The 24,787-nt window shown below is 37.0% G+C and overlaps 2 protein-coding genes and 1 long non-coding RNA gene across 5 annotated transcripts; 1 reads left to right on the top strand and 2 right to left on the bottom strand.

The window, feature by feature from the left end:
* Positions 1-2,263: 2,263 nt before the first annotated feature.
* LOC113339632 (glycine-rich cell wall structural protein-like) lies at positions 2,264-13,914 on the bottom strand. Its single transcript, XM_026584873.1, has 5 exons — positions 13,767-13,914; positions 12,939-13,667; positions 3,112-3,231; positions 2,807-3,002; positions 2,264-2,498 (listed from the first exon to the last, which is right to left on the bottom strand). The coding sequence occupies exons 1-5, from the start codon at positions 13,912-13,914 to the stop codon at positions 2,264-2,266; spliced, it is 1,428 nt and encodes a 475-aa protein (XP_026440658.1).
* A 508-nt stretch (positions 13,915-14,422) lies between these two features.
* Positions 14,423-15,629, bottom strand: LOC113339313 (unconventional myosin-XVI-like). The gene is made up of 2 exons (XM_026584606.1): positions 15,439-15,629; positions 14,423-15,301 (listed from the first exon to the last, which is right to left on the bottom strand). The coding sequence occupies exons 1-2, from the start codon at positions 15,500-15,502 to the stop codon at positions 14,661-14,663; spliced, it is 705 nt and encodes a 234-aa protein (XP_026440391.1). The 5' UTR covers positions 15,503-15,629; the 3' UTR covers positions 14,423-14,660.
* Positions 15,630-21,765: 6,136 nt separating this feature from the next.
* LOC113340223 lies at positions 21,766-24,677 on the top strand. 3 transcript variants are annotated; one of them, XR_003355411.1, is made up of 8 exons: positions 21,766-22,129; positions 22,452-22,521; positions 23,040-23,128; positions 23,741-23,888; positions 23,996-24,052; positions 24,183-24,265; positions 24,456-24,533; positions 24,619-24,677. It is a non-coding gene; the product is annotated as an uncharacterized LOC113340223 (long non-coding RNA). The 3 variants fall into 3 exon arrangements; XR_003355409.1 differs by having other exon boundaries at positions 24,440-24,533; XR_003355410.1 differs by lacking the exon at positions 23,040-23,128 and having other exon boundaries at positions 24,440-24,533.
* The last annotated feature ends 110 nt before the right edge of the window (positions 24,678-24,787 follow it).

Raw genomic sequence — 24,787 nt, 5'->3', positions numbered from 1 at the left:
CTTGAATCTGTCATTACCTAATTTATCTGGATTTGATGTTTACGACTACAGCATTTACGGGAGAATGCAAGATTTGTCCAACGGAAATTGAACGCAAATGTAAGTTGCAGGATAGACCAGTGTCTACCATAGAGTGCAACTGGTGGGATCGCGCTGAAGCATCTAGGGTGTGATGGTTGTAAAAGAAAATGTGAGTTGTGGGGCGGTCTTAGTCTTAAGCAAGGGAGATGTGCTATTTATTAGATAGAGAGGCCCGAAGAATTATAAACCGCAGGATTTTTGATTGCCGAGACAATGTGAGACTAATAATTTCAACACTATTTCATGCGTTACGATGGTGAAGAACTTTATGTGTGCAATTGTTGTTGTAAACGAAATCCTATATCTCCCACCAAGTTGTCTCTCTTATCCTAGCACTGGCTAGCAATACAAAGTGGTCACCACCAGACTCACCACTATGCTAGATTAGTGGGAGGAATAAAGAAGATAACAGCACCAGTCAAGTGGCAGTAGTCGTAATAAAAGTGGTGCAGTTTCTATCTGTTCCCTGGGAGATTCTATGGAACTTTCCTGCAAACTCAAATGTTAATTAGTCTACGGAGTGAGCTGCATGAGAGACATTTGTTATATAGCTAGGTCGCTCGGCCTTGGTGGCTTCCGTTCACCGGTCGCCTGTTCCCTGTATGGTGCTATAATATATGTACTAGTGCATTGCTATGGGTTTTCTTCCGCTTATGGATGTTTAAGTGTATGCTTTCTCTCGTAGAAAAACTTTCGAAAAACTTTTCTATTTAATTCGTACTGTATGGACAACTTGTTGCTAAGCTATTATAGCACTAGCACGCCTTTATTTTGTAGCAATACAGGACCGTTTGCAGCACTCATGCGTTCACGACCTGTTTCAGATCTACACACAAGTGCTGTTTTTGTAGGCCGATTTAAATCGGTATAAGCTCTCTCTATACATCAAATACATAATATTTAAGGCAGACAGCCGATATCGCGGCGGTAAAGTTATTAATAATGATGACATTGCAAATAGTAATCTTATGGCTGCCTGTTAAAAGGGGCTAATTTTTCAGCAAGTTAATGACATTTCAGATTCTTGCCGATAATAATGTAATATTTTAGGGTAGATAGTAATCTTACCGCAGTCTATTAGGAGGGGCTAATTTTCAGGAAGTTAATGACATTGCGGATTGTTGCTGATTTTGTATGGATCAAAAAAGAAAAAAAATAGCATCCTCTTTGTTTCTGGAAAAGTGATATTCACTTTTTAACCTATTTTTACCCAGATCCATAATGATCTTGTCACCGCCTGTTAAGAGGGGCTAATATTTCAGCAAGTTAATGACATTGCAGATTCTTGCGGTGCTTAGCGAGCCTATTAGATAGGACTAGAGGGGGTATTCATATGTATATTCTTATAGTCCACTCTCCTGTCCATTTCTCTTGTACAAGATCTCACATGGTAATCGATGAGAAAGATAGTCTTTTTTTCTTCTTTAAATCATTTTTGTAGTTTTATAGATACAAGTTGCCAACTTTAGTGTGTAAGTTTGCTTTTAAGTTCCTATAAATAGACAAGTAGTTTGATCACATTAACAACATTGTCACAATGTCTTTCAAGAGATTTCCATTTGGTTTTAGTTTGTTTATCTTTGGGATCCTTGCTTTCAATGCATACTCTGGTAACTATGCAAACAATCATTCTTTGACTGTCACAATTGCTTTTATGCCTTTGGTTCTTCGCTGTAACAACTGTTTTTTTCAGCGACTTTGCATGCGACATTTCAATTTCATACTTTAATTTAATTTTTTTGAGTTGTATAACGACCAGCGAGTTTCTTAGTACCAGCGGCGTTGAGAGCATTTGTTAACTACTCCCTAATTTTCACACAACCCTGCCTATCTTTTAGAGACGGGGATATTTAACCGGTCACCAGCCAAAATGAGTACTCTTTAAAGAAGTGTATACAAAAATATATTTTTTTTTTGAAACATGTTCTTTTTTATTATATAGTTATTCATTAATATTTCTTTTTATATATAATTATCACCATAAGACATTATTAATCTCTTTTTTATGCTTTTTTTTTGGTGTAGATATGGCATCCGCGGAAGCAGTTTGTCAACCTGGGCAACAAGGTTTCAATTTCACCCTAGCCCTAACTTGTGTCGGATGTAATGTTAGATGTAAAGCAGTATGTCTCTTACAACCATATACCACGTTCTGTAACCGCGGTACGGGCTTGTTTACCGATCAATGTTTGTGTTGTTGCGGAACAGCAACCCCTCCATCACCACCACCCCCACCACGTGCTCCATCTCCACCACCCACACCGCCAACTCCATCCCCACCACCTCCTTCACCCCTACCCCCACCTCTGTCATCCCAACCGCCACCTGTTCCATCGCCACCACCTCCATCACTCCCACCACCATCATCCCCACCGCCACCTGTCCCATCACCCCCACCTCCAAATCCATCCCCCCACCTCCATCACCCCACCTCCTCATCCCCACCGCCACCTATTCTCCCCGCCCTCCATCACCCCACCTCCATCATATCTCACACCACCACCTGTTCTATCCCCGCCACCTCCATCACCACCGCCACCAGTTCCATCTCCACCACTCCATCCTCACCACCTCCATCCCCCCACCCCCACCAGTTCCATCTCACCAATCCATCCCCACCACCTCACCCCCACCCCACCCATTCCATCCCCGCCACCTCCATCACCCCTCCATCTCCACCACCCCCCCATCTCACCACCGCCGCCAACTCCACCCCACCACCCACCCCATCACCCCGCCCTCCATCATCCCACCGCCACCCGTTCCATCACCCCCGCCCTCCATCATCCCCGTCGCCGCCTGTTCCATCTCCACCACCTCCTTCCGCACCGACCTGTTCCATCCCCACCCCCCATCACCCCCACCGCCAACTCCATCACCCCCACCTCCACATGTTCCATCTCCACCGCCACCAGTTCCATCTCCACCACCCCACCGCCACGTGTTCCATCCTCACCACCTCCACACGTGTTCCATCCCCACCACCACTAGTTCAATCGCCACCACCCCCACCTCCACCTGTTCAATCACCCCCACCACCACCACGTGTTCCATCCCCACCGCCACGTGTTTCATCCCCACCACCACGTGGTCCATCTCCCCCACCACCACGTGGTCCATCTCCCCCACCACCATCGAATCGTCTCCCACCTGGGCAAAGAGATCCGAGGGATTTATGCGGTTCCAATGATGATTCTTTTGGCAGCTCAACGACCGATTGTCGCAATGCTAATAGTTGTCCAGCATGTAATTGTGGTCAAAACGTAACTCCAACAAATGAGACGTGCGCTAATAATTATTGCAATTGTTGTTGCCCCCGTGATTAAGCAACATCGATATTATTATTCGCGGCCGCAAAACTCTCACGCGGTCATTAGTTAGCTGCAGCCAGTTTAATGTCACGTAGGGTGATCTTAGTGCATTTGGTACTAAATAAGCAGCATCTGTTCTTTGGTTTCTTTGTTTAAAGCACGTAATGATCAATCCATATTTTCCATCCTCGATTGATGTATTTGTATTGGTGTTATTAAACGTTGGTGTTTAACGCATCAACTTATAATTTTCTGTGTATTATGTTGGAATTAAAACTATTGGGTTGACTATCCAAACAACAAGGCACGGCCAGCGGCGATCTTTTGAGAATGTTTTTTTTTCCATCCAAGCACAACGAGTTTATTATTCGACAACATCCTTTAAAAATACAACGTTGTAGTCTATTTGTGGAGCTTAATGTAACCGGCAAGGTTGAGCATAGTCCGGACTGGATGCTTTTGCATCATCACATCCAATCCAGTATCCAACATATTTTATTTAAGTGAATGTACAGATGGACGTTTTGGATGTGGATGATCAAATGAATTTCTTTTATAATTAAAAATTTAAATAAATAAAAATAAAATTAAAAACTAAAAAACATACTTCAATTTGTCTCTCAAGTTCAAGTCAAGTTTGATGGAAGAAAATGATGAGGAGATAGTTAAGTTGACTATACAATAGACTAGATTGCCGCATGCGGGGATCGATCCGATTTAATTTTAACTAAAATTTTGATCTTGCTATTGGAAAAAAATTTAGGAACATATATACATCCTTTACTAATTGTTCTGTTTTATACTACAGTTCTTTTTACGCCACATTGTTTTAATTTTGTTTTGATTTGAAGCAATTGAAGGTTAAATTGATGGAATTCATTTGATTTGTTGGAGTTTATTATGACGCCCCAAATACTAAACCTATTTAGCTGATAGAATTATATCCTAAATTCCTAATTGAAACATCAAACCTAGTTTACTGATTCTAAGAATCATAATTACGTAAACTGATTCCCAAAACAATCCCATATACTCTAATATTAAATAAGTGAAAATCTCTCGAGTGATATGAATATAATAAATTGTTGTGTTACATATTAACAAAGCCATACATACGTAAAAGATTAACAAACATCTTCAGTTCGCTAAAACCTTAAGCTATAAAAACGGATATCTTCACGCGCATCGTTTCTTCTGATCAGTGAAACTGAAGTGGGAACGAGGAGCACATCATCCCAAAGGGGTGCCCAATGGAAACATATAACTTTCAAGTAATCACTAACATGCTTCGCAGTTCCAAAAGATAACAGAAATTTAAAGAAACAAGAAGACACTAATCATTCAGAAATTTATGCAACACGAAGCAAGTGTCACTCTAACGTCGCCAAACTCATTGGAGAAAACGACGTGAGAGAAACCCTAACCAATAATAATAACATCGTCCACACAAGTGATTTCCCTCAAATAAAATAGTATATATAATATCAAGACGGATGGAGTACCTCCCTAATAGATGAAATAGTTATAATAATATTACAGACGGATGGCGTACCACCCTACTAAAATAATATTCAACCGAATGTCTTACCAGTATACTTAACTTATCTAAGATCCGTGGGAAAACACAGACACTCCTCACAAGGAAATCTCAGAATGCATATCACAGACAAACACATCGTATCAGACATTGTACATGCAGATATAATATACATTGCATAAAAAGTACCACATAAGTAATACAAAAAAGTATACACCATCATGCACACATATAGTAAAGTCTCATCATGCTCGCATATAAAGAAAAACTTAATGATTACAAGAAGGTTACAAAGTTCCCATCTGATTTGATGACAAGCCATACCTACCTCGAGATCCTCAATCCGCTGGTTCATCTTTTGAATCGATCGTTAATAAATCCAGAGACCCTAAAATCCAATTATAAGAAGGAACCCTAATTAACTAATTCATCAGCTCATCACTTAAGAGCAGGATTCTTCTAAAATCCTGCTTCAACCAACAAATTAACACAAAACCCATCCAATTAAACAACAAATTAACACAAAACCCTAATTAACCAACCAATTACATTTTTATTTTGATTCTTCATCAGAACATCCTCACATCATCAACCCATTCTATCTTCATCTACCATCAACTCAAAACTCTAATCAATTCAGTAAAAATCTCGAAGCCTAATTTGAAAATCCTAATCTCCAACTTACAGCAACATCAATTTCTTCTTCTTCTAGAACTCAATCAACTTCAACACCATCTCCTTCTACATAGATAAAACTACCAGCTTCTACGAATCACCCACATCAAATCAAGCTCGTTTCGTCGACTTAAAATCGACAGGAGAAGAAAAGAAGAAAGAACATAAGAGAGGAAGAGAATAAGAAAGAGAAAGAAAAGAAAAGAAAAAGATAATGAACTCTTCTCGATTTGGTATAGATAAGACCAAATCAAATTTACTGAAACAACTAGCGATTCGGATATGGGCATCCAGGTCGGTCTATTTGGAAAAAGACTATTTTGTCCTTCATATTAATATGATAATATCTTCTTCGTCTGGTGTCCGAGTGACACGTTCGAGTAGTCCATTTCGCATAGCTTTTCGAGATCTAACTAATGGTATTAGTTTTATATCTAGATTATCGTTGGATTAAATCCTATTAATAAAAGTTCATATTCAGTTAATCGAGTCACTAGCGACTAAATCGTCTCTTGACTGGTCTAATAGCGTTGACGAGCTTGAGGGACCTTACATTTATACCTATTTGGAGACCCTAAATCTTTAATTATCAAATCAATTTTATGAAACGATGACCAATTTCGTTCCAATTTGATCGAATTGAATGAAATTGAATTAAACCGTTGCAAATTGGAATCGACCACGGTTTTTTGAAGGTTTTTAGGTTGAAATAATTGACGACTAATTCGGGTTTTGATCGATTTGATAGTGTTTAACAATAGTTGGGAGATATAACTCTCTAATTATCAAATCAATTTTTGGACAAAACGACAAATTCCTATTAATTGAATCGATTAAAAAAAAGCGTTTCGTGACTGACAAAATACATTTAAGTTACGTACCATATAAAAGATGTGAAAACTACAGCCACACCCATTTTCTAGATTTTGGACACTGTGAAACCCACGCTCAAAAAAACACAGGCGCGCACCCATTTTCTACGATAAAATATCTCCCAAACCCATAATTTCTAAAATTATGTTTCCGACTTTGTTTTTTCTTCTTCTCCTATTCGTAACTCCCTACTAATTTCGTCTCAGATCTTCATTGGAGGTGAACTGGTTGTATGTTCTTCTTCTCGACAAATCCATTTTTTCTCTCTTGAAAATCCAAAATACTAGTAATAGTAATCGAATCAGTCAATTCCAATTTCCTTTCTGGATTTTGGGTCCCCCAAAGTCCACATTTGTCATCAGATTCGGAAGATACCGAACTTTTCAATTCTCTAGTTGGTAAGTGTCTTGCTTTCCCCCTTACTTCAGTTTTCATCAATTATGGTTTCGTAAACTCCAATTCTGGGGTTCTTTTAAATCTTATTTCTCGTTACCTGTTGTGGGGTTTGCTTAGTTTTTGTAATGACTATGAATTTTGTTGAAAAATTGATGTTTTTAATTGAATTTGTTGCAGAAAGGAAACCGTAACTATGGGTGGGTGGAGATTTCACTAATAGGTTATCAATTGGGGCTTATATGGATGATAAGAGGTATTTATTTTCCTTTTCATTCTGTGTGTTCTGCTTTAAAGGTACGGCTGGAGAAAGATGTGGATTTGGTAGGGGGTTTGGTGGCCGTGGAGACAGAGGTAAAGGTGATAGGGGAAGAGGGGATCGTCGAGGTGCAAGAGGTGGACGAAGTGAGGAAGAAGAGAAATTGGTACCAGTAACTAAATTAGGTATTGTTGGTATTGTTACATAGAATTGCATAAGGATGCTGGATATTGGTCCACAAATTTTGCAAAAATGAAGATACCAGAATTGGCATATACATTCCAAAGTTATGAATGGGAAATGGAATGAAGAAAAAAAAAAAGAAATGTCGGTACTTTTAACTTTATTCACCAACCATTTAGCTCCACCTTTTATGCTGTTTTGCATTGACTATTGCAAATGAAGAAATTATGTATTAACAAAAGATTGTTTGGGAAGCTACATATGTATCATTGTTGGTATTGGTCATAATGGTTGAATAATCTATTACGCAGCTACGAAAATGGTTGCATAACCGGTTATGCATCTACAAAATTTGTTTAATAACTTGTTATGCAGTCCCGAAAATGGTCGCATAACACGTTATGCAACAAATTTTTTCTCACTATTAAAACCAATAAAAACAAAGACTGCATAACTTGGCATCCATCTGCAATGATATCTGCATAGCATGTTATGCAGTCGTGAAAATGGATGCATAACATGTTATGCATCCGAAAATATGGCTGCATGATGCGTTATGCATCGAGAAAATTGTTGCACAAACTTTTATGCATCGAGAAAATTGATGTGTAACTTGTTATGCGTCCGAAAATATGGTCGCATAATGCATTATGCATCAATTTTTTATGTACGCACTAAAATCAACCAAAACAATGGCTACATGACTTGTTATAGATGCATAACTTTGTTATGCAGATGCATAATATGTTATGCAATTGAAAAAATGGTTGCATAATTCGTTATGCGTCTGCACAATGTGTTATGCATCTTTTTCGGAGGCTGCATAATGAATATGTAGTCAGTTTTCGAAAAAATTTCCTAAAATGATGATCATCTCCGATTTTTTTCGTGAAAAACAAAAATTTGATATTGTTGTTTATACTCGTTGCGTAGCTTTAAAAGATTTCCAATGATATAAAATTTGTTAAATTCCAAGGCGTGGTTTTTTAGTATGTTATATCCAAGTTGCGTTGCCAATTATACCTCTGAAAAACTTGGATGCATAACGAGTTATCCCTAAAAAAATAGTATGCATAACCCGTCATGCGGATACATAAACCGTCATGCAGACATTTTTAATAATTTCAGATAATTACGGGTGTCACGGTAGATATTTTTCATAATTATGGATGTCACGGTAGATAAAATTAACTGTGGGCATGACAATGAGAATATTATTTTTTTGGATCTCTCTCTAAGTTTCCCATAAAAGATCTCCCTTTGGTCGACCTAATTACCAACTATGAATGCTAAACTAACCTCAAATTTCATAAAAGTCACATGAGTCTCCATAATTTAACGGGTGGTATTCCATGGATTCTAAGATTTCACCCACATCCAATCGAAAATCCGTTGAATCTCAAAAATTTGATCGCATCTGGTTAAATTAGGCTATAATTTGTCAAGTAGGGATTGGCGTAGTAAGAGATTAAACTAAGCTATAATTTGTCCCTGTTTTTGGTCGGATGTCATTTTACTATGGAACTTAAAGAAGAAAATAAAAATTAGCCCACCTTTTGTTGTAATTAAATAATAATATAGATTTTAACATATTTAATTTCTAGCCCATGTTTAAAAGGATAATTAAAATTTGAACCTTATTTAAAGCAAAAGAAAATTTTCTTCTCAACACATTTATTTTCCCTTTTGCTTCCATAAACTATAATTTTCTTACTATAACCACATTTTGCTATTAGTTCATCTTACTGTGTAGTTGTTTATTTACCTATCATAAATACATGTCAATGAGTTGAAAATTATGGTTTTTTTTGGGGACCATGATTTTATTTTGGGTAAGACATTAGAAGTAAATCTACGTCACCCTTTATCTAGATATTTATATTAATTCCTAAATTACCCTCCTGATTAATTTTGGATAATGATTAGTTAGTGTTAATAATAGTTAGTGTAATGATTAGTAAAATGATTAAGTTAAAGATAATTAGTGAGATTAAAAAATCAAATGTTTTTTTTTTTTAAAGTAGATATATTGAGAGAGTAAAGTTACAGAAGATGAAGAAAGAAAACATGAAAAACGATGGATTTTACCAACCACAACCGGAGGAAGAGTATTTGGGTACCCAGGTATGCTTCAAACTTAGATAATGTTGGTTGAATTGCTCCAAATTTTCAAAAAACTGTAAATTTTTAGAGTAGATTTGAGGTTGTTCGGTTACCTTATGTGAAGAACAAGTTACCGAACTCATCTGAAAGTGTAGTTCGGTTACTTTTTCCAAACACGCAGGTTACCGAACTAGCTCTTTAATGGAGGTTTTTAGTCGTTTGGTTAACAAACATGTTACCGAACTTTGTTTATAGAATTTACAGAGTAATGTTCGGTTGGTTCGCAAACTTTAACGCAACAACATATCTAACCGAACTCCACATGTATGCAATTAGTGAAGAGTTCGGTTTGTTAAGATTTTTTTGCGAACAAACCGAACATAGTGGGACAAGTTCGGTTAAATTGAAACTCAACATAGTAGGCAAAATATCACAGCTCGGTTACATTGGATTTTTTTTTCTTTTTGTAATATAGGTAGAGTTCGGTTACTAGATAGTTCTAGAAATTTTTGCGAACCAACCGAACAGAGTAGGCAAAGTTCGGTTAAATCATAACTCAACATAGTGGGAAAAATAAAACAGTTCGGTTACATCGTTTTTTTTTTTTTTTTTTTTTTGTATTATGGGTAGAGTTCGGTTACTAACTAGTTTTAGAATTTTTTGGGGACCAACCGAACACAATTTATTGGTTTTCAATGAGGAGTTCGGTTAAAACTATTTTTTGCGAACCAACCGAACTCAGAGTTCGGTTACGAAAAATTAAATTCGTGATAACCGAAGTGTTCTTCGTGTTCTTGGTTTCAGAATGTTCGGTTACAAAACTAGATTTTTTAAAACTATTCCTAACCGAACATGCCACTTTAATTTCCATTTTAACCATATTTTGATGATTTCTACTCAATCGAACGAGGAACGTCAAGGAAAGAGAGAAGAAGAAGTGAATAAATTTTTTTTTCAAAACTAAAAAATTTCGATTCCCCTCCTGTTTTTGTTTTTGATTTTGATATTGATTAATAAATTCATTTAGATTAGATGTAGATGATCAGATTTATATAGTTATTAAGTAAGTTTTAATTTAAATTAAAGTAAAGGATAAATGTGTATTTACCTAACTTTAGGACACCCCTAATAAATATAGGGAGGTTGACCTAATAAGACCATGGTCCCAAAAAAAACATGATCCCTAAAAAATGGTTCCTCTTATTCATTTGCTTAATCCCATCAAAGATCAAAGCCTGCTATTTTGACGATGGAATGGGCTCCGAAGCTCTGTTTCTCTTCGGAAAAAAAAAAATGTTTGATGATCTTCTTCTCTCTTACTAAAACAACCATCACCCCACACCATCAGTGCCACTGTGTTTGGTTTGTCCTTTAGGTTTTAGTTTTTCTTCTTTAGTTTACTTTTTAGGTTAATGGAGACTGAGTTGACGAGATATATAGTGATGAACTTAAGATCTCTAAGTCCCGGGCCGGACAGATAAATAAATGCAAGAATTTTGTATATAGATAGATTTTTTTGATCGGTATTGTATACAGTGAAAAGTAGTTTTCCGCCATCACGTTTTAGTTCTAGATATAAGCTGTAACGATAAGATGAATCACAGATTCGATCACAGATTCACAGTTGTTGATTTTTTTAGAGAAAGGTTTTTATCATGTGTAAAACGGGTACAAGCAGGTCAAAATATATTTTACATGCCCAGATTTGTTTCACACATATACACTAAGGATATATTCGGCATAAAAATCAATTTAGGGGGCAAAGTTACTATCATTAACAAATTAGGGGGAACTTCAATCGCTAGTTTGTCGGGGAAAACTCAAAAATCCCTTATATTAATTTTAGATTTTATTTTATTTTATTTGCTAATTTTAGAAAACTGTTATCATTAACTTCAGCTAATTTTTGCATCGGTGTATGTAAGAGGATGTACATGGAAAGTTCAAAGGATAGTTGGAGCTGAAAATTTCTCCATTTTGTTCTATTATCACCATTTGTGACTCAAGGCTTGTACCTCATGACCTATGAAATTGAATATTATGAGCTCTTGTGACGAAACAGCTACTGCGCTCATTTGTAGAGAAGTAGACGTTGATTAATGGCTGGATCTTTTTCATCAGCTGGTTTGGAAACTTTGTAGAAATCACTTGGCTGACAGATTTAATATACAGAGACTCAGAGAATCCTCCGTTTCTTCACAGATTAGAATATATGATGATTTTTAAGCTATGCCCGACACACAGCCTCTGCACGAAGCACATGACTGTAACTCTTTGTATCATACTATCATCTGACTGCTGGATTCCAGGATCCTGTCCATAAACGTCAAGATTGATTTTTGTGCATAATGCTCAGATTTTAAGTTTACTTTCGATATATTATTGTGCTATACTGAGCAGAATCAGCAGATCAATAAATGCATAACAAATGAAATTTAAGCTATAAAATTCGAGTTTGACTATTAATCAAAGCAATAATGTCAAAGAAAGTTAGAGAAACCTGTCAAGTATCATGAAGGTGCACAACCAGAGATCTTGTTAGTACGTGTTCCTAAATTACAGAAGCCTTGCATATTACCTTCTCATCATGGTTGGTATACTTAACTATCCTATCTTCTCCATCTTCGGCACAAGCCGAAAGAACGTTAACGTGCGACAAGATTCAGTCACAAGAACTCTGAAGTATTTCTCAAGAAGGATAATGATGATAAGGTGATTGGATAGTTGAGGTATACCAATCATGATGAGAGACGAATATGGATTATGGATGGCTTCTCCGACTTAGAAACATGTACAATGAAGGTGTCAACTCATGGTTGTCCATCGTGATGAGAATATGATGTATCTAGAGCGGTAGTCTATTATGCATGTATTTCTACATCAACACCAGTAAGTGCTAAGTAAACAATTTGCTCAGGAAAGTCAATGCAGAAGGATGATGCAGAGTGATTGATAATCATGTCGTTTACACGACTATGCACGATAGGAACAATAAATATCATTCATTTATATGAAAAAATCATGGGTATTGCATTATGTGCACATTTGTTGGTAGATACAACTCTATTTGATCACATAAATCCAGCTAAACTTCCTAAGTTAGACCATAACCATCATGGTGTCTGCTAAGATTTCTTCTTCTGGTTTGTTTCTCCTTGCAATAATCGCTATATCTTCATTTCCAGGTAACTACAACCTCACATGCCGGGTTATTTGTCATTTGATTCAGCGGAATAACTTGTTCAAGCTAGATATATATGGTTTATAGCTTAGAATTTGATTGAATTTTTGTTATTATTTCTTTGTTGTGTAGAGATGGTATGGGCGCAATGTAGGCCAGAAGAAGTTTATGGCCACTACAGATCACCTCCATTGTTTAAGAACTGCCGTTGGTGTGTAAATCGGTGTAGAAGACTATGTGACGGGATTCACAGACCAGTTACTAAAGCTGCTTGCACAATCAAGTATATCGGTGTAGTTCTAGAATTACCCTACATCGATTGCACATGTTGTTGCCAAGCACCCCCAACACCAGTCCCACCAAAATCTCCACCACCGCCACTTGCACCCTTATCTCCACCTCCTCCGTCTCCGCCACCATCACCTCCTCCATCTCCATATCCACCACTACCAGCACCCTCACCTCCACCTCTTCCATCCCCCCCACCAACAACGCCAACACCTCCATCTCCATCAGAATCACCACCGGCACCGGCACCCTCACCGCCTACACCCTCACCTCCACCTCCGACATCACCACCACCACCGGCACCCTCACCTCCACCCCCTACATCACCACCACCACCGGAACCCTTGACACCATCCCCACTTGCACCCTCACCTCCACCTCCTCCATCTCCATCACCACCAGCTGCACCCCCGCTTCCACCACCTCCATCGGCATCACCACCGGCACCCTCACCTCCATCTCTACCACCACATGCAACCCCGCTTTCACCTCCTCCATATCCATCACCAACACTACCACCATCTCTATCTCCATCTCCATCGCCACTGGCACCCTCACCTCCATCCCCACAACCACTACCACCTGCAGCAGCACCCCCGCTTCCACCTCCTCCATACCCATCACCAGCGCCAACAGCGACACCATCACCACCACCTCCATCCCCACCACCACTACCACCTGCACCAGCATCCCCGTTTCCACCTTCCCCATCTCCGTCACCGCCACTTCCATCACTCTCACCTCCACCAGTCGATCCAAAAGATATATGCGAAGTTGGAGACACTTATTCACAAGACCGCATTCCTGATAAGACTGACTGTAGCCTTTGTGAAGCTAATTGTAGTAGTAAATGTTTGCAAATGGGAACTTCATTAGCAAAACATGTATGCTCGAGAGAAGATCCTTCTTCATTATTATGCCAGTGTTGTTGCAAGAGCACTACCTCTTTCTCAAGACTGTCATCATCAACATCTGGTCTTGGTTCACATATCGTTTTCTTGATTTCTTCTTTATGCAACTTATTGTTCATCTTCCGTTGATCGTTTGTCTTCCTATCGCACCGTTTTGGGATTGATATATATATATATATATATATATATGTAATAATGGACTCAAAGTAAAGGTTGGATTGCTGTCAACACTTCTTATATATATATATATATATATATATATATATGTAATAATGGACTCAAAGTAAAGGTTGGATTGCTGTCAACACTTCTTGGTAAGATTCATAGCCATGCCTAACAAAGAAAGATCTTTATGAACACATCAATTTGGTGTTCAAAGCAAAGGCAACAGCAATTCAAAAATCACCCGTACGAGCGTTTGGCTAAGGTCACTAGGTTGAGATAGCTTATGAACATTAGTCTCGAATGGCAACATCTTGGCTGTCAGGATCATTTGTTCCAAACGCGGGTACTAAATGTGCTAATGCGTTTGATACTAGGATCTAAACCTGTAGCGGTTGAGTTCCAAGTGATCTAGTACCTGTTAAGAATGCTAGTACAAACCAATTGTGATATAGTTGCAAACAATTACCAAAAATAAAATAGAATCAAAACCAAACGATGACTGCTCCAACCAGTGCGTTACATTTCTTTGATATAATAGCGAAACAAGCAAATTTAGGATTAATTGCAAGTCGATTTGATTTCTTGCAAAGAGCTGACTTTAGGAACTAATGCTGCTTAGATTTTATTTGATGCTTTTTTTTCTCTTATTGCTTCAGGTAGAGATAATTAAAATGCATGTGGTACAGTATTACACTACAGATTACAATGAATTACAGCTAGCACCATTGCAACCTGATTTTACCGAGACTTGAATATTGACATCAACGGGACAACATCCACAGCAAGGTGGTGGAAGTGGAGGTTGACCACACGGGGGACGTTCTCCGGGGCAGAGTGGAGGTGGTGATGGGGTTGGAGGAGGAGGCGCGGCCCCACAACAGCACTGCTCATACCAATTATACGCAGCTTCTTTGCCATCTCTACTTGCTCCCAAGCACTCTGACCTTACAGGAAAAAGATTTATTTCCTTGCATTTGGTCTCACATAGAGGATTTGAGGGGCATTCTGTGCCTGTAGCCCGTTTAATCAGTATTTCTGTTTCTGAAGTTGTACATATCTTTTCAGGACCTGATGTGTATGCAGCGAACGGTGGCCTGGATGGAGGTGCAGGGGGTACCGTTGGTGGTCGTGTACTGCAGCAACACTGACAATCCTGCCAATCACCAACTTGACGGCACTCATCTTGGACCACCCAACGATCAAGACTACAACACTGAGCTTTACACCAATCTGAGCAAGAGGTGCACTTGTCGGCAGGAACGGGGTTATAGTTCCTCTCAATATATGCTTCACCGGGAGCGCAGATATCGGGAAACCAATACTCTTGTGCTAATACCATCTCTGCAAACAGTAACAACATTTATGAATTATTATCTCTAAACCAGAAGATTAATTGTAGTCCATTAAAAAAAAAAAAAACATCTTAATACCCAAGTACAAAAATGCTCAAGCAACTCAACCAACTATAGGAAACTTACCGGCAAAGATAGAGATGCAAATTAGTATTGCAAATAGATGATTAATCCTAGTGCTTGTTGCCATATTTACTAGTGTTTCTTGGAAGAGCTTTTCCTACTTTCTGTTGTTGAACCTCTCGGCTCTTATATATGAATGAACTTTTCCTACCCAGTTATTCGAATATTAACTGGGATATCAATTTAATACTATCATTTGTACTCGAATACTCGATGAAAATTTTCAAAGATAATCGTGGCAAGTCGAGGTATCAAAATCATCAATTTTCACTGATTGAGCACGTGGGGTTGTCCAAATGACCTGATATTGTGCATCACGTTATCTAGGAGTAATTGTTATGGGGGTGCAGCAACAGCTGTGACTTGTTTGCATCTTCCAAGATCCTACTTGTTATAGGCATCCAAATCTAAAAAATCATAATTTCATCACCCAACAGAGAAGAAAACAAAAATATTGGTTTAAAATTGTTTACAACAGTAAGTTGTTGTTGTGACGGCTCCATCTGATGGCGACACAGAGGGGAAGTACTCGTTTACCGAATATGATCCAAGGATAAGATGATTAGGTTTAATAAAAATATGTGCACACACTGTGATTTTTTTTTTTTTTGATATTACATTGAAAATTTGAAATCCCCATATTCTACTATTTAACACCATGACCATGTCATATTTCTAAAACACCAAAGCTTGTAAACATGAAAACAAGTAGTAGGATTAATCATCTCTTTGCAGCACTAATTTGCATCTCTGTATTCGCCAGTAAGTTTCTCTGATGAAGAGAGTGATTTAAGATTTGTTATATAATTCCTCTTCGCTGACCGCGATTAATCATTTGATGTCTATATATATATATATATATTTTTTTTTGCAGCATGGCGTCTGCCTGGTTAAGTATTTACCAATCCTATGTTGGCTTCTGCTTAGAATCTACTGTAATCTGTATAGTAATCAACAATGTTCATGGTCAAGACTCAAGGGTGTTGTTGTTCTATTTATTTGATGGACTATATCAACCTTCTAAGTTTATATATTTATGATGTCTTCTCATTTATGAGTGTTCAACAGGAGATTAAGTAGTTTAGTAACTGGACACATTTTTCTGCACGACTCCAATTCTACTTCGTTTTCACAAAGGGATCAATCAATGAGTAGTCGGTACATACATCATTCATGAGAAATGAAAAATAAATAAATCTAGTAAGTTGGTTTTGTCATATTTTCCTACCCAGAAAAGAGGACAAATTTGCCGTCGGTGTGAAATTAGATTTTAGAGGTAATGGCATTAATTAATGATTTTATCTGCCTCCATCACATGTACGTCCCGTGTCTTTTCACACTGGTGAAAGATCGATCGACCTAGAAGGTTCTATGATAGGAATACTTTTATATGGACCATCATCGTTAGTTGGTTTTCATGTGATAATAAAGGAGTTGAAGATCGGAAGCTGCAGCCTGTAAGCCTGCAACACCTATGAGCCTTGAATATAAATATCGATTGCCTATGTTGTTGCACAATATAATTAATATTCTGTTTAAAAAATCGCATATAGCAACTTAGATTGGGCATCTGAGTCTTAAATTCCTCGTGCTCATTGATTTGGGCAAGATTTCAACATGGGGTTGTCCAGTGACTCCAGTTTACCGTATCATTTATTGTGGATCAGATCATCAAGGATTGCTTTGGTTTTGGAACGTGTAAATTAATTTGTTGATCACCTTATCCTCCGTTGTCAGCCTATTTTCGCACTTCATTACACGTATATCTGCCATCTAAAAGATCATGATTTTAATAATATGCAACCCACAAATTGAGCATCATCATACATGTAATTAATGTTTTTTTGCAGAAGTGGCAGTGCCTTGTTATACTAGCTAGAACTTGGATTGGGCATTTGGATCTTAACTGCATCGTGCTAGTTGCATGTTCGGGAAATTTATTAGATTCGATTCCTTCTAGTCCAATAAATGACTGAACATGAGCATGTAGTTGTCTAGTTGACCCCGTTATTGTGGATCAGATCATGAAAACTGATTTGCTATTGAAACCTGTGATTCGAAATAAAAAATATAAATAAATCGTGAGCACGTTCTTGAGTTCAGAGGCATTGGAATTTGGAAAGAAAAGAAGATCGCATTACTCACTCTTATCTAGTTTGCTTTAATCTCCGAAGGAAGAGGTTGTAGTTTGCGACGGCCTTTGCTATGCAACACATTTAATAACGCTGTTCGAGCACATCAGATTAATTAAATTAAAAAATATTATAACATTGATTAAGTGTAACAGAAATAGAGAACAGTTGCCAATTTGCAACGTCTAAAACATAGCGTTACAAAGAAAATGTAAAATCCCAACTTGCACATTCACATTTTTAGAAAAAATTTTGACTTTTAATGGCGGGTACGTGGTTAAACAAAACATCTTTTTTTTTTTTGATCTTTAAAGAAGTTATCGACTTTTGAACTCAGGTTACCAATATCATCACCCAATGACTTTACCACACTGTACTACAATGACACCGGCGTGATGAAACAAAATTATATCCAATTTGGTAGTAATCATGCTAGAATTGTGCAAATTAAAAAAAAAATTAAGAAACAAAACAAAGAGAGAAAATGATGATTGATTTCTGCTTTTCTTCTGTAGATTAAATTATCATTTTATTTTTAATTCTTTCGTGTTTTGAGTTAATTTAAGAGGGGAAAAAAACGCAAACTAAGATCAAATTGAGGAATGAACATGGAGCTGTCCAGTTGATCTGGTTATTTAATTACCAAACCAATAATGGTTACTTTTACCAATTTGGAGCTATCTAGTTGATCTATGGTGTTAAGTAATTTACAGCATCATGCATATACAAAGGTCCAGGTCGCAAAACGTGGTATTGTAGGGGTTGGTGTCAAAGAGTGAAAAAGAAATATTCAACAATACAGTTTCTTTGAAATTGATCTCTTGGAATGTTAACTTTAATTATCATCTAACTTATACTACTATCATGATTTTCACTCAATTTTGATCTGCTTATTTATGGAGTCGCAGTGGTGGGGTCGATTGGTGTTTCAGGGAAGTTGTAAAAATGAATTGCTGCAGGTTAGTACTTAAATGGAATGGTGTGTGGGGTGTCGTTGGTGAATGGTGCGATTCTTTTGGATGTTTGTTGGTGCTGCTTCTCTAAGCTGGGTAGACAATTGAATGGCAGTGGAGGTTAGGCTTTGGGTTGATTTTTGTAATAAATGGATTATATCAATGGATGTTTTAGAATCAGGGGTTTTGGGTGTCTATTCAACTCAAATTTACAGGGAAGAAAAGCTTTAAAATTAGGCACCAAGTGTCGTTACGAATCAACTCAAAGAAACCTAAGGTTAGAGGAGAATCGACTCTACCTAATACAACTAGTATCACACAGAAGGTGTGGGGATTAGGTTTCCTAGTTGGTAGAGTTCTCCCTTATATAGTCTTTCAAATCAGGGTTTGCAATCAATGTTAGCTTAGTAACAAAGCATTCAATATACACCGTTAGATGAAAACCTGATTAGATTCAAGCTAATATCTTTCAACCGTTGGATCGAAAACTTAGCTTGTTACACACGAATGAAATGCACGATTTTAGGTTTGTGTAACCGTACCCAAACATGTACATTTGTTGGTTCAACAATAGTTAACCAAATGGTTAGCCATATGAGCACTTTCATATCAACTATATTCTTCTTCACCATAACTAGTTCAAATGACTCAAATGAACTAGTTAGAGAGATGTTCAATTGCAAGGAAATCTTATGTAACTACACAAGACACAATCGAAGCAAAAACGATTTGATTCAATCGAATTGGTTCATGAACTTTATAGCCATGATTTGCATTTTGCATTCCTTAGTTAATATAAGTTCACAAACAATCGTCTTTAGATATAACCAACTTAAGTTCGCAGACTTAGTTCGCGGACTTAAGTTCTCGGAAGGAGTTCTCAAACTCCAGCAGATTTTCTCGGGTTGAGAACTTCCGCCAGTTCGTGGAATGGGTTCTCGGACTGAGTTCACAATCTTCGGTTCAAGGAAAATGACTTATACATATATGTGTTATCACACAATGCTTATATCCACCATTAGTTATACAATCTAAACTCTCATTTCAATCATCGAAACATTCTTAGAGGACGTTATTATATAGTTGTTATTCACAAACTATTTTTCGTCAAAGTAAACAATTTTCAAAGTGATTGAAACGTATCATGACTTTCGTCACTAGGTAAAGATGAACTTGTCTAAAGCGAAAGCTTACCAACACATATTTCGAGAAATAGATAGGCGAGATAAACTCGACTCGAAATAGCAAATGTATATAATCAAAGTCTATATAGCAAAACGACTTTTGTCTCAAAGATAGGAGATAGAGTAGATAGACTTTTGAGTGATAGATAAGTTCAAGTCTCCACATACCTTTTAGTCGATGAAGTTCCACTAGTTCCTTGAGTAGTTCTTCGTCTTGTATGATGATTGTCATGGAGTTCTTGAGCTCAACTACACTTTCTATCCTAGTCCGAGACTTTAGCTATAGTAGACTAGAAATCAAGACTTATAGTTTGATCACTAACATTGACAAACATGCTTGAGATAGCAACGCATGCGAGTTCGACCGAGCAATGCTCTAACCGTTGTTATTCACAAACCATTTTTCGTCAAAGAAATTTTCAAGTAATTGAAACTTAATATGACTTTAGTCATTAGTAAAGATGAAGTTGGCCAAAGCGAAAGCTTACCAACACATATTTCGAGAAATAGATACGCGAGATAAACTCGACTCGAAATAACAAATGTGTATAATCAAAGTTTATATAGCAATACGACTTTTGTCTCAAGATAGGAGATAGAGTAAATAGACTTTTGAGTGATAGATAAGTTCAAGTCTCCATATACCTTTTAGTCGATGAAGTTTCACAAGTTCCTTGAGTAGTTCTTCGTCTTCGTATGATGATCTCCATGGAGTCTTGAGCTCAACTACACTTTATATCCTAGTCCGAGACTTAGCTATAAGTAGACTAGAAATCAAGACTTATAGTTTTGATCACTAACATTGACAAACATGCTTGAGATAGCAACGCATTCGAGTTCGACCGAGCAGTGCTCTAACAACAAATATATTAGGAGATGAAGGGGGTTCTGATTCTGAGGAGGAGGTATCATCACAAGAATCACTCATATCATATTTACCAAACTCAAAATAAGGTTTTTTTGGGTTCCTCCTTCTTTTTCTTCATCTTTTCTTTTTCTTCTTTCTTCTTCTTCTCTCTCAATAATTCTGATTCTGACAAAACTATCCTATTAATAACTCACTAATCACTAACTAATCAGTAATTAATCATTACACTAACACTAACTAATCAATAAACTAACTAATTTAATTACCAAGGGTAAGTTTGGTATTAAAAAAGAATTTAGATAAGGGGTGACCCAAAATTACTCCAAATATCCACCCAAAAAAGGAATAGTAGTCCCTCGCCTTTTTCGTGCAGTCCCAAAAAAATCGTTCCAAATATTCACATAGGAAGGTAAAGAAAGAAAGAAGCCCAAAAGGAACGTAATCTTGAGAGCCTTATCATCATATGTGATGAATCTTCAATACCATGATGATAAGGTCTATTTCTTGCTCTCGAGCATGATGAATCTTATACCCTCGTTATTTCAAAAACTCGAAGCTGCTGTTGGTATGGTTGATATTCATTTAATTATTTAGATTTTATGGAAATGATTTTGATGACAAAATCATTCATGCAAATACCGTTTTAATGATTCTTATTGTCAAGGGTCGTCAAGGAATTGAATTATGAACATGACAACTTCTAAAGAGTCGTTATTTTCTTTGAAGTGTCGTTATTGTCTAAAAAGAGTCGTTATCTTCTTGAAAAAGTCATTTTGAATTGTTGTTATTGGACAATCGTTATTATGTAAAAAGGGTCGTTATCTTCTTGAAAGAGTCATTACTGAGAGTCGTCATTGTCTTTGAAGTGTCGTTATTGGAGAGTCGTTATTGTCTAAAAAAGAGTTGTTATCTTCTTCCAAGAGTCATTAATGGCACAGATGAATTAAAAGGTCGTAATAGTATTAAATACGACCATGACGACCCTTAAGGTCGTTATTGTCTTTAAATGGTCATTAATCTAAAGTCGTTATTTAATACTAGTAGGATGACACATGTCACAATCCTAAGCGTTTGGGTAATCTAGTCTTTTCACTATATCTAGACACCCCCTTATCCGCCTCCCATGGGTGGGGATGGTAATATAGGGCCCAAATTAACCCTTACTTCATTTCTCACATCTTTCTCTATATCGATTCAGAAAACCAACCCTTTATTCGTTTCTCACATGTTTCATTAAATCAGTTCATGAGATCGAGATAATAACGCATCCAAAAAGATGAAGTTGAAAAGGGGGTTTCTTATATTCTCCAAGCATCGGAAGCATTTTGGGAAAATCTGATTTTTTTGGTCACTGATTCTTAATTTTGTTTAAATGAATCCCAAGAATCGGAAGCTTGTTGATTGATTGGAAATATGCAGCAGTAACCAACATAAACCTCTACAACAACAACAATGGCTTCTTCTCTTTCTTTCAACCCCAAATCAAAATTAGGGTTTTCTGCTTCTTCTTCATCTACTGAAATTGAAGGTCTTAACATTGCTGAAGATGGTTCCCAGGTATACATTTGAACACTTTCAATCATTAATTCAACTGAAATTTCAATTTGGGTTTGGTTTATTTCTTTCCATCTTGGAATAAATCTGAAATTTTTACTGGGTCTTTTCATTTCCTTCACTTGAACTTTGTTTCATAAGTGTTTCATAAGTATCTTGGGTCAACTGTATTCACTTCATGTTAGAGTCATATGCACTGTCGTGGTGGTGCTGGTGGGTGTACAGTATATACCCTGGCCTTAATATTTTTACTACTTAATGCATTATGGTGCCGATCTGTTCCAAGTTTCTTTGAAATTGATCTCTTGGAATGTTAATGGCTTAGGAGGCATCTCTGCGCTGCAACTCAGAGAAGTTGGATGTGTTGCGCTTGCAAGAAACCGAACTTCAGGCAGGTATATCATTATTAAGTTTATAGTAATTAGTAATGAGCTTTCAATCATGATAAGATGCACTTGTTCTATCCGTTAAAGTTTCAGACATACTTCTGCTAGTTGTACAGAAGTGTAGTTATGATGACCATAACACTTAGACTCTGCTTTCACTTTGAAGACGTCTGAATGACGTAGACAAGAAGGTTAAGCTTCTCATCCATTAATAAATGCAGCTGGGAATTAGTAACATGCAGGATTGTATTTGGATTGCGTGAACATTAGTTTGCATTTTGTTTGTTTATTTTTCCTTGCAATTTTTTGCATTTTTGCTAACTATAATTGTCTGATTGAGAGTGTATCCTTTTAGTCACCTGAAAATAGTTCTTAAGCCAGATATGTCAACATAATCTAAATATTTGTAGTAGGTAAATGAAACTGATGGTGTTGTTTAGCTTTATTATATGAATGCTTTACTAAAGTACAACCCGAATAAGTTGTACAAACTGAGTGGACTTATGTCTTTTGTACTCCTTGTGAAGGTACAATATGGATCACATTTATGGACCCCATGATCAAAATGCGTTGCTTGTTTTAATGGTTATGATGGTTATGCCAGTAAAATTGCAATGTAGGTGATTCTCATCCCAGTGCCACACAGTTGTTAGTTATGTTCAAAGAAATGTTTTTGGTGCAGCTCAAACTCCATAATCTGAAATATTTTCTCTTTCCTGTCGCTAGTTCTGAACTTTATGACATTGAATTGAAGCCCAACCTTTGTGGTTTATCCCGTAGAAGCAGCTAATAGCTGTTAGATGGTCAGCTGCATAGGTTCGCCATGATTCTATATTTACTGTATTGCTTATCAGTATACTAGGAAGGCTTAACTTTTTCATATTGTTCTGCCAGTTAATTTTACTCGTCTTTGGATCCAGGATCTTGTTTTATTATTTTCTTTCGTGCTCCCTTAAATGATTCTGAATCGTCCAATGCACTTCTTAGTTCTTACCGAATATTCTCTTCAAAGAAATGAGGGGAATCCAACAACTTCCTCCGATGAGAAGGTTACTGATGTTTTCATGCCTTTTTCTGAAGCTAGAGAAGTATAAGCAGTTAACTGTTACCATGCTCTATCCTCTTAAGCATTCATTAGTTGTAGTTTTTGTTGTCTAAATTTGTAACCAAAGAGTTTAACAAGTTGTGTAATATTCCATAACTCTGTTATCTGTTTTACAAACTGAAGGTGTTGCTAAGCACGAGTGAAGAGTTGAAGGGCGCGTACATATCCAAGGATGGGACTTGGTTCTTGATTTCTGGGATGCCCTTCACGCAGCTGAAAGCAATTTGAGTTATATGCTCACGTATTTTCTGAGGAAAAGAGAATTTTGAAGGTTGATATGCTGTTTAAAGCCTAAGGCGTTATAATTAATTTAATGCTGGTTTTGCATCTCAATTTGACTATTAACTGCCTATGTTTTCTAAATATGAGGAATTGAAGGATGCCAGAGCCAGGCAACTCATGCATGCTGCAGAAGTTGCGACGTTGGAGAAAGTTGTAATAGTCTTCAACATTGTTAAACTATGCTTTTGTGCACTTCATCAGATTTACATTAAGTTTTATATGACTGCCTTGTTGTTTCTGCTTTGAGTAGCAATTGAGGTTTTTGAAAAACATTTCGTTGCAGATATAGCTAAAGCAAAACTTGCCGCTTCTATTGCTAATGAGAAAGCATCACAGATTGAAAAGATGGCATTGGGTAATCTTAGTGTAAGTTTTCTGTTGAATTATCAAACACATGCACACAACAACCTCATTGCATTTTTTATTTAGTGCTTATGCTTATTTTTTTCTTTTTTCTTTTTGTTGCATATTTCTTATTTAATGCTTTACTGGATTCCTGCCGCTACCTTTTGGGTAATAGTTTATATATTTATGGTGTAGAGGTCTTTTATTATAGATCAATGCCTTATGCATGGCTTTCTTGGCACGATCTGAAGAGTCTCGACCGAGTCACTCTGTATACAAGCTGTCTCTGGTAATCTTTTCGATTTCCTTCTTCTTTGATGAATAAATTTCTGGACGGCATTGACAAAGACTCCCTTTTGGAATTGGTCGTCCAGTCTTCCAGAAGAAATGTTAAGGCATGGTACAGACACGCAAATTTCAATTGAATCAGAAGGCAAGTGTTGAAGCTTTGAACTTCTTTTCATGGCTACAGATAAATACTATTTTACTCTCTTTAAAAGTTACAACTAGTTATATTAGGCTGTTAGAATTTTGTTGTCCTTA

The sequence above is a fragment of the Papaver somniferum genome, unplaced genomic scaffold (genome assembly GCF_003573695.1).
Source record: "Papaver somniferum cultivar HN1 unplaced genomic scaffold, ASM357369v1 unplaced-scaffold_21, whole genome shotgun sequence".
NCBI lineage: Eukaryota > Viridiplantae > Streptophyta > Magnoliopsida > Ranunculales > Papaveraceae > Papaver > Papaver somniferum.
This window is presented reverse-complemented; position numbering and strand designations above follow the sequence as displayed.